The sequence below is a fragment of the Eucyclogobius newberryi genome, unplaced genomic scaffold, assembly GCF_026437365.1.
Source record: "Eucyclogobius newberryi isolate DKJ021-1_F unplaced genomic scaffold, fEucNew1.0.hap1 SCAF_11, whole genome shotgun sequence".
Lineage (NCBI taxonomy): Eukaryota > Metazoa > Chordata > Actinopteri > Gobiiformes > Gobiidae > Eucyclogobius > Eucyclogobius newberryi.
Genome location: NW_027315735.1, coordinates 14,667,859 through 14,681,736, shown reverse-complemented (window position 1 = coordinate 14,681,736; position 13,878 = coordinate 14,667,859). Strand labels below are relative to the sequence as shown.

General features: G+C 40.3%; 1 protein-coding gene, 1 non-coding gene and 1 pseudogene across 2 annotated transcripts; all 3 read right to left on the bottom strand.

Moving 5' to 3' along the window:
• Positions 1–256: 256 nt before the first annotated feature.
• trnal-aag (transfer RNA leucine (anticodon AAG)) lies at positions 257–338 on the bottom strand. The gene has a single exon. It is a non-coding gene; the product is annotated as a tRNA-Leu (tRNA).
• A 6,861-nt stretch (positions 339–7,199) lies between these two features.
• LOC140346891 (aurora kinase B-like) lies at positions 7,200–10,357 on the bottom strand. Its single transcript, XM_072433115.1, has 8 exons — positions 10,305–10,357; positions 9,793–9,831; positions 9,608–9,690; positions 8,156–8,344; positions 7,945–8,083; positions 7,733–7,881; positions 7,475–7,649; positions 7,200–7,397 (listed from the first exon to the last, which is right to left on the bottom strand). Exons 1-8 carry the CDS (start codon positions 10,308–10,310, stop codon positions 7,215–7,217), a joined length of 963 nt encoding a protein of 320 aa, XP_072289216.1. The 5' UTR covers positions 10,311–10,357; the 3' UTR covers positions 7,200–7,214.
• An 871-nt stretch (positions 10,358–11,228) lies between these two features.
• Positions 11,229–13,581, bottom strand: LOC140345381 (uncharacterized; annotated as a pseudogene).
• Between the last annotated feature and the right edge of the window lie 297 nt (positions 13,582–13,878).

The following is a 13,878-nucleotide window of genomic DNA, read 5'->3' as shown; positions in this document are numbered from 1 at the left end:
GTTGTTACTTACTTCAGCTGGAAGAGATTACTGACTCAACTCTAATGGATATATAATATAATGTGAATTAATCGCATGATGTTAGCGCCCTCAGGTGGACACAGACCACAGCCAGAATTTGAACGTGTTGATCATTCAGTGCATATTTCTTAAACCCGAAACTATTTCCTTTTCATTTGCACAAGATTCTAGAACAATGTCCTGGTGTTTGCGTAAATTTGTTCAAAATGAATGACCATTAAAACTAAAAACATATTGGCAGCGGTGGGATTCGAACCCACGCCTCCGAAGAGACTGGAGCCTTAATCCAGCGCCTTAGACCGCTCGGCCACGCTACCATGTAAAATCTTTTCAAAGTAAAAGACCTTTTTATATACAGGTGTTACGCCAGACTTTCTTCTTTTTCGTCTTGTTCTTTGGTGTTTTACGGCGGCTTGTTGTTGTTGTTGTTGTTGTTGTTGTTGTTGTTGTTGTTGTTGTTGTTGTTGTTGTTGTTTTATGGCAGTTGGCATCCAATTGTTGCATTACCGCCAGACTTTATTTCTCAGACTTTTCGTAGTCCTCAGACTGTCGTAGTCCGTAAAAGTACTCCTTCCATTGCTTTGGTGTTACAAAGCCCATGAGGTCATGATATGTCTTTGTGACTAGAATAGTTGTTGTTGTTTCAGAGACCAACCGGCTTTATTCCAGGGAGACTCTTCTTCATCTTACGGCGGCTTGTTGTTGTTGTTGTTGTTGTTGTTGTTGTTTTATGGCGGTTGGCATCCAATTGTTGCATTACCGCCAGACTTTATTCCTCAGACTTTGTTGTTGTTGTTGTTGTTGTTGTTGTTGTTGTTGTTTTATGGCGGTTGGCATCCAATTGTTGCATTACCGCCAGACTTTATTCCTCAGACTTTTCGTAGTCCTCAGACTTGTTGTTGTTGTTGTTGTTGTTTTATGGCGGTTGGCATCCGAGTGTTGCATTACCGCCAGACTTTATTCCTTAGACTGTTGTTGCTGTTGTTATTGTTTTATGGCAGTCGACAGCCGAGTGTCGCATCACCGCCAGAGTTTGTCCTTTAGACTTCTTCTGCTCAAAGCCCACGAGTTCAAAGCACATGCGTTCCAAACCCACGAGTTCCAAGCACATGAGGTCTTCTTCTTTGGTGTTTTATGGTGGCTGGTACCCAAGTTGTTGTTGTTGCTGTTGTTTTATGGCGGTTGGTATCCAAGTGTCACGTTACCGCCAGACTTTATTCCAGCTGGCCTTCTTCCACGCCAGACTGTATTATTTAGACTTTTCCAATAGACTCCATTCTTCAGTTCTCCTTCTACTACTTTGGTGTTTCAAAGCCCACGAGTTCAAAGCACATCCTTCAACACACCCCAACTCTATAAACGGTGGCTGCCCACGAGTCCGCAGGTTCACTGGTTCGAAGGTTCACGGGTCCGAAATGTTAAGGTTTGAGGGTCCGAAGGTGTGTCTCCGTGCAGCGGGCTCTCCTCGCCTCCCTGTGCCCTACACACTGGCTTTTAAGACTTTTCTAATGTTGATGCACTTTTTATGATTAAACTCACGTATTTTCCATAACCGACTTGTTTCTGTGCATAGCCTGAGCTCCTTATCGTATAATTAATGAATTAATTAACTCCGGGATTAAACTGTTTTCCAGTAGCCGCGGCGCGGTTAAATAGCCCAGCAGTTTCAGGAGCCGCGGCACAAAATAGCGTAGCAGTTTCGGCCTTTTTGACTACCAATCCTACGGTGATCGGATCACGGGTATTTCTACACTTATGATCAAATGAGGGCATAAAGTGGAGGATTCTGATGTTCCCTTGTTATTTTCACATACACAGTACAACTTGGGGTGCCTCCTGTGAGCAGCTGGTACACAAAACGTTGTGACGAGCCCCAGTGCGTGTCTTCGTGCTTCGTGCACATTTTACAGACTGACTACATCACGATGCACCTTCACTTTAGCCCTATGAGGAACTTTCGGACTAGCGAACTTTCGGACCAGCGAACCTTCGGACCAGTGAACCTTCGGACTAGTGAACCTTCGGACCAGCGAACCTTCGGACCAATGAACCTTCGGACTAGTGAACCTTCGGACTAGTGAACCTTCGGACTAGTGAACCTTCGGACCAGTGAACCTTCGGACTAGTGAACCTTCGGATTATTGAACCTTCGGACCAGTGAACCTTCGGACTATTGAACCTTCGGACCAGTGAACCTTCGGACTAGTGAACCTTCGGACTATTGAACCTTCGGACCAGTGAACCTTCGGACTAGTGAACCTTCGGACTATTGAACCTTCGGACCAGTGAACCTTCGGACCAGTGAACCTTCGGACTAGTGAACCTTCGGACCAGTGAACCTTCGGACCAGTGAACCTTCGGACTAGTGAACCTTCGGACTAGTGAACCTTCGGACCAGTGAACCTTCGGACTAGTGAACCTTCGGACTAGTGAACCTTCGGACTAGTGAACCTTCGGACCAGTGAACCTTCGGACCAGTGAACCTTCGGACCAGTGAACCTTCGGACTAGTGAACCTTCGGACTAGTGAACCTTCGGACTAGTGAACCTTCGGACTAGTGAACCTTCGGACCAGTGAACCTTCGGACTAGTGAACCTTTAAAACCTTCAGACCAGCGAACCTTCGGACACGTGAGGGGTAACCGTAGTTGTTTACTTGTATGACACCCCGGGGGGCCGACTCTATAGCTTTTATATAGTGCCCATGCTCATACACAGGTTTGAAAAACCACCCCTAATCACTGACCACCTTACCCCTGAAAAAGTACCCCTTTTCACTGACCACGCCCACAAAGTACCCCTTTTCACTGACCACACCCACAAAGTACCCCTTTTCACTGACCAAGCCCAAAAAAGTACCCCTTTTCATTGACAAAGCCTGAAAATATACCCCTTTTCACTATAAAAGTTAGAAAAGTGCACTGAAACATATTACCATAGTATTGTTATACAAATTTACAATTCAATGACATGAAAATTCTCAGAAATAACTTTATTTCAAACATATATACAAGTACACAATGATATTTATAGCAATGAGTTGAAGATAGCTTACTGTATGTTCAAGCACATGAACATAACTCACATATGCAAGGCGGACATTTTATGTACAGATAGTTATTTAGCACATATAACAGTTTTTTAATGTACACAAGTTTCATAGCACAAAACTCAGCACTCTATTTATAAGCCAAATGTATTTACATTATCAGCCTCAATCACAATATCCTTATTATGAGCATCTCACAAACATTTAAAACATACTGGCAGTCCAAACACCAATTCATGAACATCAGTCAATGAAAATTAATTGTTCAACATTTTACTCCCTAAAAGGTCTTTCACTGTAAAATAAAGCACAGTTATAGCTTTTTTATTCACCTGTTTAAATTTGGAGGAAAAGTCAATGCATATCTTACACTGTAAAACATAGTACTAACATTAAAACAACCCATCTGAAGGAGTTCACTGTATTTAAAAGCATGGTACCATAGACTGGGCCATCATGCTCAAGACTAGCTTTTAATTGACATGTAGACATCTGGATGATAAAAAATATGTAGCGCCACTCAACAGACAGAAACTGCTAAATAATATCTCTAAATGAATATACAATGAATAATGCTTATCTATAACTTCTGGTAGCAATAATCATATATCAGAAGAAGCGAACAAAATATAAGTTACAGCCACATTTTGCAGGACAAATAACATACTGTTTGACTATGAACAGCTTTCAATACTGGTTTGAATTGTATGAGATTTTTTTTCCTGTAGATAGAACCACAAAATATCGCAGGTAACATGACAGAGTTTCTGACTCTATAATGCAATCAATACTGGTTTGTTTTCCATGAGCTAAAGCACCAAAAAAGTGCAGTGGAATGACTTAGTTGACAAAACTGTGCAAATGAACATAATCTCACGTACACCATCTTCTCATGTACAAACTAAGTTTGAAATATGACACATTTTCTTGCTCGATCGGATCTTCTTTGTCCAGAATTGTTCACAACTGGTTGTACCTCTACTCTTCATCCTCCATCACTGATTGTTTCACGTCTAGCTTGGTTTACACTTGGCGCCCTTGCAGGTTTACTTCTCTTCTTTTCTAGGTAGTCAAGGATCATCCGCTCATCCTCCCTTGCAATGTGAAACTCCCTAGAAACTGCACTTGATGTAAGGCACACTGCAGAGATCAACGATTCTATTGGATACACAGCAGAGGACCCTGGTTTATATGTGAAGTTTCCCTCGTTTTGCTGCTACATATTGAGATGGACGTCAATTTTCTTCTCTTGAAGGCTTATTGGATTTCTGTATTCTATTTTGCTTCTCAGACCGTGTTTCACTAGAGGTTGCACTCTGCCAATCCTGTACTCCTCTCTTCCTGTATGAACTGCCACATCACAGAGTCAGACAAACTTCACTCTCAACCCTCTCCTCCTGGACAGCATCTGATCAGGTTTTGTTTTGAGCGAACACGCCTCAGGTGATCGGTTGAAAGTTTCCCATCTGGGTTGCTGTTGAGGAGCGACACTAATGTCGACTTGTGAATGGTGCCTGCATATATAAGATATAAAGCAGTATTAAATTAAACTAGTCTTCAAATAAATGATTAAAGATGTGCATATAAATGTGTGGTTATTAAAATAAATAAAATACTATTGTATTGTGAAATTCTGAGCAACAAATTTGACTTCGTACATTATATTTAATTTTCCTCCTAATTGAATGGTGAAAGGGGTGGAGCGGGTATAGTGGGTGGATGATTTTTTTTTTTTTTCATACGCTGTAGGCCCACGTGCTTTATAAGATTAAAGATTTTTTTAAAAATAATAATAATTTGGGGGTGGGGGCGGCGCCGAGGGGTTCAGATAAAATGCTTTAGTACATCATCATAATCAACATTCCTACACAAACAAAGATTATGGCACACAAGATTAGATTTACAGCCCGGATTTACAGCTTTGATTTCGTTTGTGCCATTTTGATGGATGGATTATCTTAACAGTCAAATAAAATTGGATTTTGCTACAAAATTTTATCTTTCTCTTCCATCATTGATCTGTTTCCTGTTGATATGCCCATCAGCCAATCAGAGACAAGGATATCTCCAAGCAGTGCTGCCTCCTAGTGAATGGGTTTGTAGTTGGGCAAACATTTCTAAAAGTGATGCAGTGCTGCTTCCTATTGCATAGGCTAGTAACAGGCTAAACATTTCTGACATATACACAAAAAAACTTTTGACTGTCAACAAACAAAAAAATCACCAAGATTGCTTGAAAAAGTACCCCCATTTGCAGAAAAAGGTAAAAAAAAGGACCCTTAATCATGTAAACGGCCGGAAAACCGCGATTTTTTGTACGAGCATGGACACACCTTTCCACAGAGTCAGCCCCCCGGGTATCACACACAGCCTCACACAAACCCTGTGACTGGAATGTGAGACTATTCCGCAGATTGAATTCCTGCCTGTTATTCCGAAACCACAGGGCCAACCCGGTCCTTTCTCTTTCATTGGCCGCACAGCGCATCAGCACGTGCTCGACAGTCTCTGGCTCTTGACCATGGATCTATTGCTCTTGACGGTGATTACACAGACCGGTCAGATGTTGGCCCATCTACTCACTGACCATTATTTTACCATTATTATTAGTATTATTTTGTCTTACGCTAGCTGTTTTTTATTTTATTTTATCTTTATTTTACCCCTCCATTCCTTATTAAGAAATGAGAAGTTCTGTCTATAGGAGTTCTTCTATTCTATTTTCTATGGTTTTTTTTTTTAAACTTCCTACAAGTTATCTGTCCTTTTCCTCTGTATCTACCTGTGTTGCAACAATGAAATTTCCTCATGTGTGGACAATAAAGGAATATCTTATCTTATCTTACCAATTGCGTCCAGTATGGCCCATCCTCATGTGAGCAAAGGCCCTTTCCTCCCCCGCGTTCCTGCCCATAGATCTGCAAGGACCAACTCTACCTTGTATTTGTTGTATTTGATAGAGATGCCGTCCAGTATCACGCCGACTACAAAAATCCTGCCAAAGGCCGAACACGTGACTCTTGATAATAGGCTTGATTTAAGATTTGCTTCACTCAACCGCCAGACTTCTTCTTCTATGGTGTTTCAGGGCGGCTGGTATCGAGCGGTACATTACCGTCAGACTTTATTCTTCAGGCCCCAACCGCCAGATTTTATTCCTTAGAATGTATTCTTCAGTTCCAAGCCCACGAGTTCAAAGCACATGAGATCCTCTTCTTCTTCCTCCTCCCCAATTAAATAGAACGATCATGTAAAAGGAGGACTCTTCAATGAGGTTTGATTGAGTCAAGTAGAAAATTCACAGTATTATCTAACAAATCAACATGGATCAGCTGTGTACGGACATGTCTTAAGCTCACTAATGCAAACTAAATAACCTTAGCCTCTGCTAACACATGCCTGGTACAAGATGTGAATGTGTGATGAAACTTAAGTAATCTTACCCGATTTTTATTCTTGTCCATACGCTGAACTGTAGATAAGCATTATATTTTTGTTCTACCAACATAGTTTTAAGCATTTTTGAAAGTCATATTTGCATTACCTGCTGTCCTGAACACTGGACTTTCTCCATTCTGGCACAAATAAAGATCATCTTATTAAACTTTTGATTTGGTAATGATAAAACATGAATGTTTGTAGCATTTCAGCTGGAGTGTAAGTAAATGATTTATTGTAGTTGGTATTAACTGCATTTACTTCTGCACCACCTGTGTACACTTCTATAGCCTCCAGTCTCTGCCTGTTCTGAGCTGAAATAGTCAGTGGAACAGGATTTCACAGATGGTAGATATGTTACTCCATAACTCTAGTCACATGGTTCAACGAACAAACATCATAAAACATGGTAGTCTGTAATAACAAATCAAAACCATTTAAATATTTATTAGAATTTAAAGAATGATATGGAAATGCAAACATGACTCCCTGAACCATTTTATTAGATAAGAACCAGAAAACAAACACTGTGATTCTGTTCAAAAGATAATCCGAAGAGATAAAAATGTACATAAAAAAAACACAAAAAGCTTAACATCTGACTAAACACAGATAATATGCCAGGATAATGGCAGTTGGGGCCCGAGGCACTGGCCAAGTCTCTTGTGACAAGTCAAACGGGCACAAAATGGGAGGTTTGGAGAGTATCAGTTCGACTCAGAGCTTTCGGATGGGCAGATGGGAGGAAAACACCGTCGCGAATTTGCTTTGACCCAAGGGTGATTCATAACACTCTGTAACGGCAGACGATCCGCGGGGTTGTGTCGAAGCAGTTTTGAAATCAAGTCCTTAGCACCTTCTGAGACAATTCTTGGGAACTTCAAATCCACCTAGATAATAAAAAAATAAAGTAACCAATAAAACATATGATTTAATATACAAAAATAAACCTTTGGCCCAAACCAACCTTCGTAATTCTTTTGTAGGTTTCTGGATGACTTTCTGTTTCAAAGGGTGGGTTCCCAACCAAGCATTCGTAACAGAGCACCCCAATGCACCACAAGTCCACCTTCTCACTGTGAGTGTGACCCTCAATCATCTCTGGAGGAAGGTAATCCAGGGTGCCACACATTGTTCGACGCCTTAAAAATGTATGAGATTGATTGTAAGGAGTGGGTTTCACGGACAAAAAAAAAATATCATGCAATTATAAGTGTTCTCATACCGGAGTGACGGAGCATGAACAGACCAGCCAAAATCTGCAATTTTCAGCTCCCCACGATAGCCTAGCAGCAGATTCTCTGGTTTGATGTCACGATGAATCACTTTTTTCTCATGACAGTAAAGGAGTGCATCCGAAATTTCCTCCATGTACTAACACCACAAAGACATAATTTAGAACACTTAAACATTTAAAGACCACATATTAAATCTCACCGTGGCAGAGCGCTGATCATCAAATTTTCCACAACTTTGTAACTCCTTATACATCTCACCACGTGGGGCATACTCAAGAATCAAAAACACCCTTGTGCGATCATGGAAATAATTATAGAAGCGCAGAATATTGGGGTGTCTGAAACATACAAAACATTATAAATCCACCCATCCATTAGAGAATACTGTTAAGTTAAAAAATACCACTTACTTGAGATGAGCCTGAATCTCGATCTCCCTCCTTAGTTGATGCTCCACCCCCTCCTTCTCCATTTGTGATTTGAAGAGCACCTTAAGTGCCACTAAGGCCTCTAGCTTCTTGACTCGAGCCAAGTAAACATTTCCAAATTTGCCTTTCCCCAGTGGCCGACCTATATCGAAGTCATCGATTGTAAATTTTCTGTAAAAGGACAAAGGCGTTTCGTTACCTTATATTGAGTCACAAAAAACATGTGAAGGCATTGAAGACTTAAGGTGTAATTTTAAGTAAATACATTTCTGCAGGACATCGTCACCTGTGTAATCTACACATGATGGCGTTTTAATACTTTTAATGATGTGAAATGACAATTAACTCAAAGTGTTAATCATGGTTGAAAAGTGTGTTGGTCAATGACTTCTCCAGGGGCCCTCATATATTGAGAAATATCAGATCTGGTGAGTGCATGGGCCATTCTAGCAAGAGGATTTTCAAACCAAACTAATATTAGAATTTCCTTGGCCTCTCGGGTGATGGGATGAATACACTTTTGGGCTCTATTAAGGTATGTTGTCCTCTGCTAAACTCAAGGTGAACAGCTCTGTTGAGACAGAGAAATCGCTACCATTTTGAGTGGAGGACTCAAAAAATGAGGTCTGTGTGTCAGTAAATATGACCATGCGTCATGTTAAACCTCTTCAAGAATCCAGGTTCATTGAGCTGTAGAGGCTGCACTAGCTCCGAACGGTGCCGGTGCGCAGAGGTTTTATTGGTACTTTCATGTGTGTGTGTCTAAACCATAAATACAAGTTTCTGACCCTAAGTTGCACACAAGCGCCACACTATTTCATATTAAATGAACGATAACCTTTGAAGAAGGTACAGTAAGCAAATTATCTGCTCCAATATGCAGTCTCACAAACCGATACAGAGTGTGTTCTCTGCATCCGACTAAAAACACATGAACACACAGGTTCGGGTGAACAAGCTCCATCCTCATAAAAATCTTCCATCATAACTGCCCGACAAGCGCATGAAAGCAGCATTAAACCAACTGGCCATCTTTCTGTTTGGATCGTGTTGTGAACCAAAACACCAAATTATTATCAAGTGTCCATCACGGCCAATGTTTTGTAATTAAGAATAAAACAACAAAAACGATTTCACACCTAAATCTCAACAGCGCTCACTGGAACATTATCAAGTTTAGAAATCCTTCTGAAGCCATTGCAGAGATTTCAGGCGGCGTCTTGGCTTTCAGTGTCTTTTTGCTCCTCCCCCATGTGCAATTTCTCATTTCACACAACATACAGATTTCTACATAAGCTAGGTTGTCATTGATATTGGCTGAAACTTAAATAGCCTTTTTTTCCTGCTCAAAATTGTGAAGGATCCAATGCATTTTGTGATTTCTTTTGCATACAGAGAAGTTAAATTCATTCGTGACTTCCGTTTTGACCGTACCTTGCCATGGAACTGGATGATGCATCTGCTCTGGGTTTGGCCACTGGAACACGCTGGGGAACCCTCAGATTAGGTGTTGCCATCTGAATTATAACAAATAAGGAATCAATATGCAAATAATTTACCAGAATACTCGAGTTATGAATCAAACAACTACAAAGTAAAACACAATTTCCCCAACTTACTGGTCTTTGAAATCCTCTGGGCTCATAATTCTCTTTATTCTGTAGAGAGATAAGAGTATTGGAAGTGTCAGTTACATTTAGTAATGGCCGAATAACAACTTATGTGTACAATTTAATACAATTTGAATTGTTAGTTTCCGTTTTAAATACATAAACAGTTTAAATGCTCGTTAAATTTGAGGCCATTTACCCCACAGTAGCTTGACTGCAGGAGCATTGATGTAATGTTGGAAGTTAAAACATGGTGAACATGTCCGGAACAAACACAAGTTAAGTTGGCTTGATTTGTCTTTGCTACACGATAGTAGGATCAGATATTAGTTGGTGTGGTGGACATTAGGCAAACACGACACGAACGTCAGACCGCTAACGTTAGCTCCCGAGCTAACAACATAACTTTAGACTAACAATAGTTTTAGTTTGACTTTGACACGATGACAACATTCTCGACGAATAACACATGAATTACAATTTACTGCTCAACATCAGCGTGAAATAAAACCAATGGTTACCTGCATTTTGCCACGATACTATTGCACGGAGCAGCCAGTTTATGTGTGTGTTTCATGCTCAACCGCCAGCTGTTTCAAATACTCTCCAATGCAATTGGCTGACTGTTTATAAATCTGCTCCTCCCATTGGCCAAACTACTCTTGAAGTTAATACGTGATTGGCCGACACATAAGACTCGCCCCCGCCCCTGGTTGCGTCACAGACTAGTGCACAAATAACTATCAAAAACTCCCCTGGCATTCTTATATAATATTATATAATATAATAAAATATAAAATTATATTATAGAATATTATATAATATTCTATAATATTATGTTGTTTGTATGTATATAATATGTTATATTGTTTGTTATAACTGTTCTGTTGTATATATATTTTTAAATATTTACTATAATGAAGAAAAAAAATAATAAAGAAAACAATTGATCTATCAGAAAGAACTAAACAAAAAAAACATTCAAAAGACTCCCTCCAAAACATTTACCCTTCATACACCATGGATGTGTTAGCCATAGGTAGATACATAAATACATAATAACAAAGATCAAACCTATTATAAAGACCACACATCTGTTCAAAAAGATTTATTTACCAAATCTGTATTGTTCAAACCATGATCAAACGCACTAAAACGCTATAAAGTTGTATATAAGCATTAATACATATGTATTTTTCTGTATATAATCAAAAAGTTATTTTTTTAAGTTCGGGTCAGAAATGGGACACTACAATGCACCAATCTCTGGGTGATAATTAAATTAAGATTCATAATTATATTTTTAAGCATAAAAAGTCATAAGCTTTTGATTATTATTTTCATTTCATTGTGTTGCCTTGTATCTTGTGAAAACAACCATTTCACTTGTTTTAGTTTGTGTTTTAGCCTGAATACTAACTGGAGCAGTTTGTATTTATTCTGCATTACTCTGAGCAATTAGTGAAAAACCAGAGTGCAGCATGGCAGCATGGCTCCAAGTGTACGACGTGAACTTAGAATAGGATCCACAACATCTAGTTTCCGATTTTTATTGGTGCTGCTATCTTCACTCACGGCTTCTTCCTCATCTTGCTCCGCTTCAGCGTTACTTTCCTCAGACGGACACTGACGAGGCTGGAAGACTACATCTAAAAACTCAAGGCGCCGTAGGCCTCGAAGCATCCTGCAACTTTTGCAGATTTGTAAATTACAAAGCGTGCAAGATCAGAGACATAGGCGTTTCAAGTCTTTTAGACGGCTGGCACAGAGCAGACCCGGCCCCACTTCTGTACTTCCAGTCTAAGCTCCTCCAGGCCGAGCCATCCTGAGCCTAAACCAAGAGAAGCCATCTGCAAATGGTCGCCCTGTCGACCGGTAATGCCCAACTCTAAACTCCTGAGCCTGAATAGCCCTTCCAAGCCTGACATACCATCTTTAGCAGCACAGTTTCTCAAACCATTTGCTGTTATTCTAAATGTGTCACGCAACTCCAAGTGACGCAGTTTTTGCCATGATGTCAAACTTTGCAGGTGCTGGTCTGTAAAGGATGGCACATTGTTAAGTATCAAACTCTCAATAGTTATCCCAGAATTAGTTGAAGGGCCTTTCCCAACTCGTTCCCGACTCGCTGTTAGGGGGTGAAGTGGGCAGGGTTTGATCAAAAAAGCTACGGGTCAGCTCACAACCACGAAGTTCTAAGACCTGCAGAGATGGAGGTAGAATCTGGCACAAGGGGAGACTTCTGAGGTCAGCATGCAGGAGACAAAGACTTCTTAGACGAGGGAACTTGGTGGACAAAGCTTTAAGCCACGACAAAAATGTCCCACCTCTGGCCGATAGCAGCAAACCACGCAATCGAAGGCCCCTTAGGCCACAGTATTGGCGGAGTAAGACCCACAGTATCTGAGATGTGACCTAACAATGAGAAAAGTAATTTCATATTTGATGAGATTATGGGAAAAAGAGACACCATTTCTCTATGAATACTCAGCCTTGCTTTTAGCTTGTGTAGTTTGGCTTTCTAAACAACTACATTAAACTTTACTTTAATGCATGCCCTTTTTATTTTATATATGTTGCTTTATTATTGTTCATCGTTTTATGTTGCACCGAATCACCAAAGCAAGTTCCTATGTTTGTGAATTTTGTTCATTGGCAATGGCAATAAACCTTTTCTGACTGATTCTAAACAACTGAAAGGCCTTTGGCTGCATTATAGATCCTCTTGGACCAAAAAACAAAAAATAGGGAACGATTGCGTTAGAATAAAAAAACGTTTGCCTAGTGATAAGTAACGCTGTGTGTGTGTCTATCTTTAATACGTGTAATAATGGCGACATTACTAATGGTTTGTTGTGGCATAACATAATAAAGAGACTGGAGCCTTAATCCTGTGGTTTGCTTGTTTGGCCACCAGATGACACCATAGATGAGTCAAAAATATCACCTCAATTCCTGATTCCTGAACTTTTGTCAACTTAAGATTTTGACTGTATCACGGTTGATGGAAGGTGTATTTTAATATGAATTAGCACTCGTAATCAGTTTGAATTCATAAAACTGTTGACGACAGGAACTTTTAATAACGAGCTCAACCAAAAATGAATATGAAAACAAACTGCATCGAGCCAAAATAGTCATTAAATATGTTAGAATATACAAAACAGGGTTAAATAGATTGTGGGGTTCGATTCCCGGGCCAGATCGCCTGCATCTCCCCCATGTTACCGGGGGTTCTCTCCAGGGGCTTCCTCCCACCGTCCAAAGAATCAGAATCAGAATCAGAATCGGTTTATTGCCAGAGTCAATGACCACAATTCACAAACATAGGAACTTGCTTTGGTGATTCGGTCCAACATAATAATGAACAATGACAAACTAACATATATAAAAAAAGTCAAAAATGGCTATAAGATTAAAAAAATGGGCTTACACAAATGTACAGTTGAATTTACACATGTGGTGCAGAAAGTGAACAGTGCAGTGGGCAATTATATTATGGTTAATGTTAATGTTAATGAGTCCAACAGCAGAGGGAAAGACACTGTTCTTGGACCATCTTGGCCCTAGTGAACAAATACGAGAGCGAATACGTTTGTCTGTGCGTGTGAACTTGAGTACTGTGTTTTGACCCTTTAAATACCACAACGTACATTTTACCGTAGGCCTCGGCTCAGAAGTTGGTTTAGTAAAATACAGAGACGGCTTACTCCTTACTTACTACTTAGGTCTGGCCTTGTAGATAGATCAGGCTACCGTCTCGCTGTATTTGTGGACATTCTCCATTTCAGGCATCATATTTGTAGTTCGGCTTCTGTCCACAAGGGGTGGCTCTAACTTGACAGTTTCACATGACAATCCTCTCCCAATATTTTTTCAACATACTTGCATTGTGACATTTTGACATGATCGTTAGTCTGCTCACATTCAATGCCCAGAAAATATGCTCCTCCTCAGAAGGGAAGTGGAGCTGGAATCCTGGTCATCGGCGTGAATTGGCAACCCTTCCTTCTAGCCAGTGCTCGTCGATGACCGCTCCAACTCCTTGACAACATTTCTCCTCATTTTCTCCACAAAGTTTCCGCCGTGCCTGAA

What these genes read in the sequence shown, in the direction of transcription:
- LOC140346891 (XM_072433115.1), bottom strand. An exon ending in CCAGAGGATTTCAAAGACCA is followed by an intron (nt 9,691 to 9,792) that starts GTAAGTTGGGGA and finishes GTTATAATTCAG; the next exon opens with ATGGCAACACCTAATCTGAG. An exon ending in ATGATCAGCGCTCTGCCACG is followed by an intron (nt 7,882 to 7,944) that starts GTGAGATTTAAT and finishes TTGTGGTGTTAG; the next exon opens with TACATGGAGGAAATTTCGGA.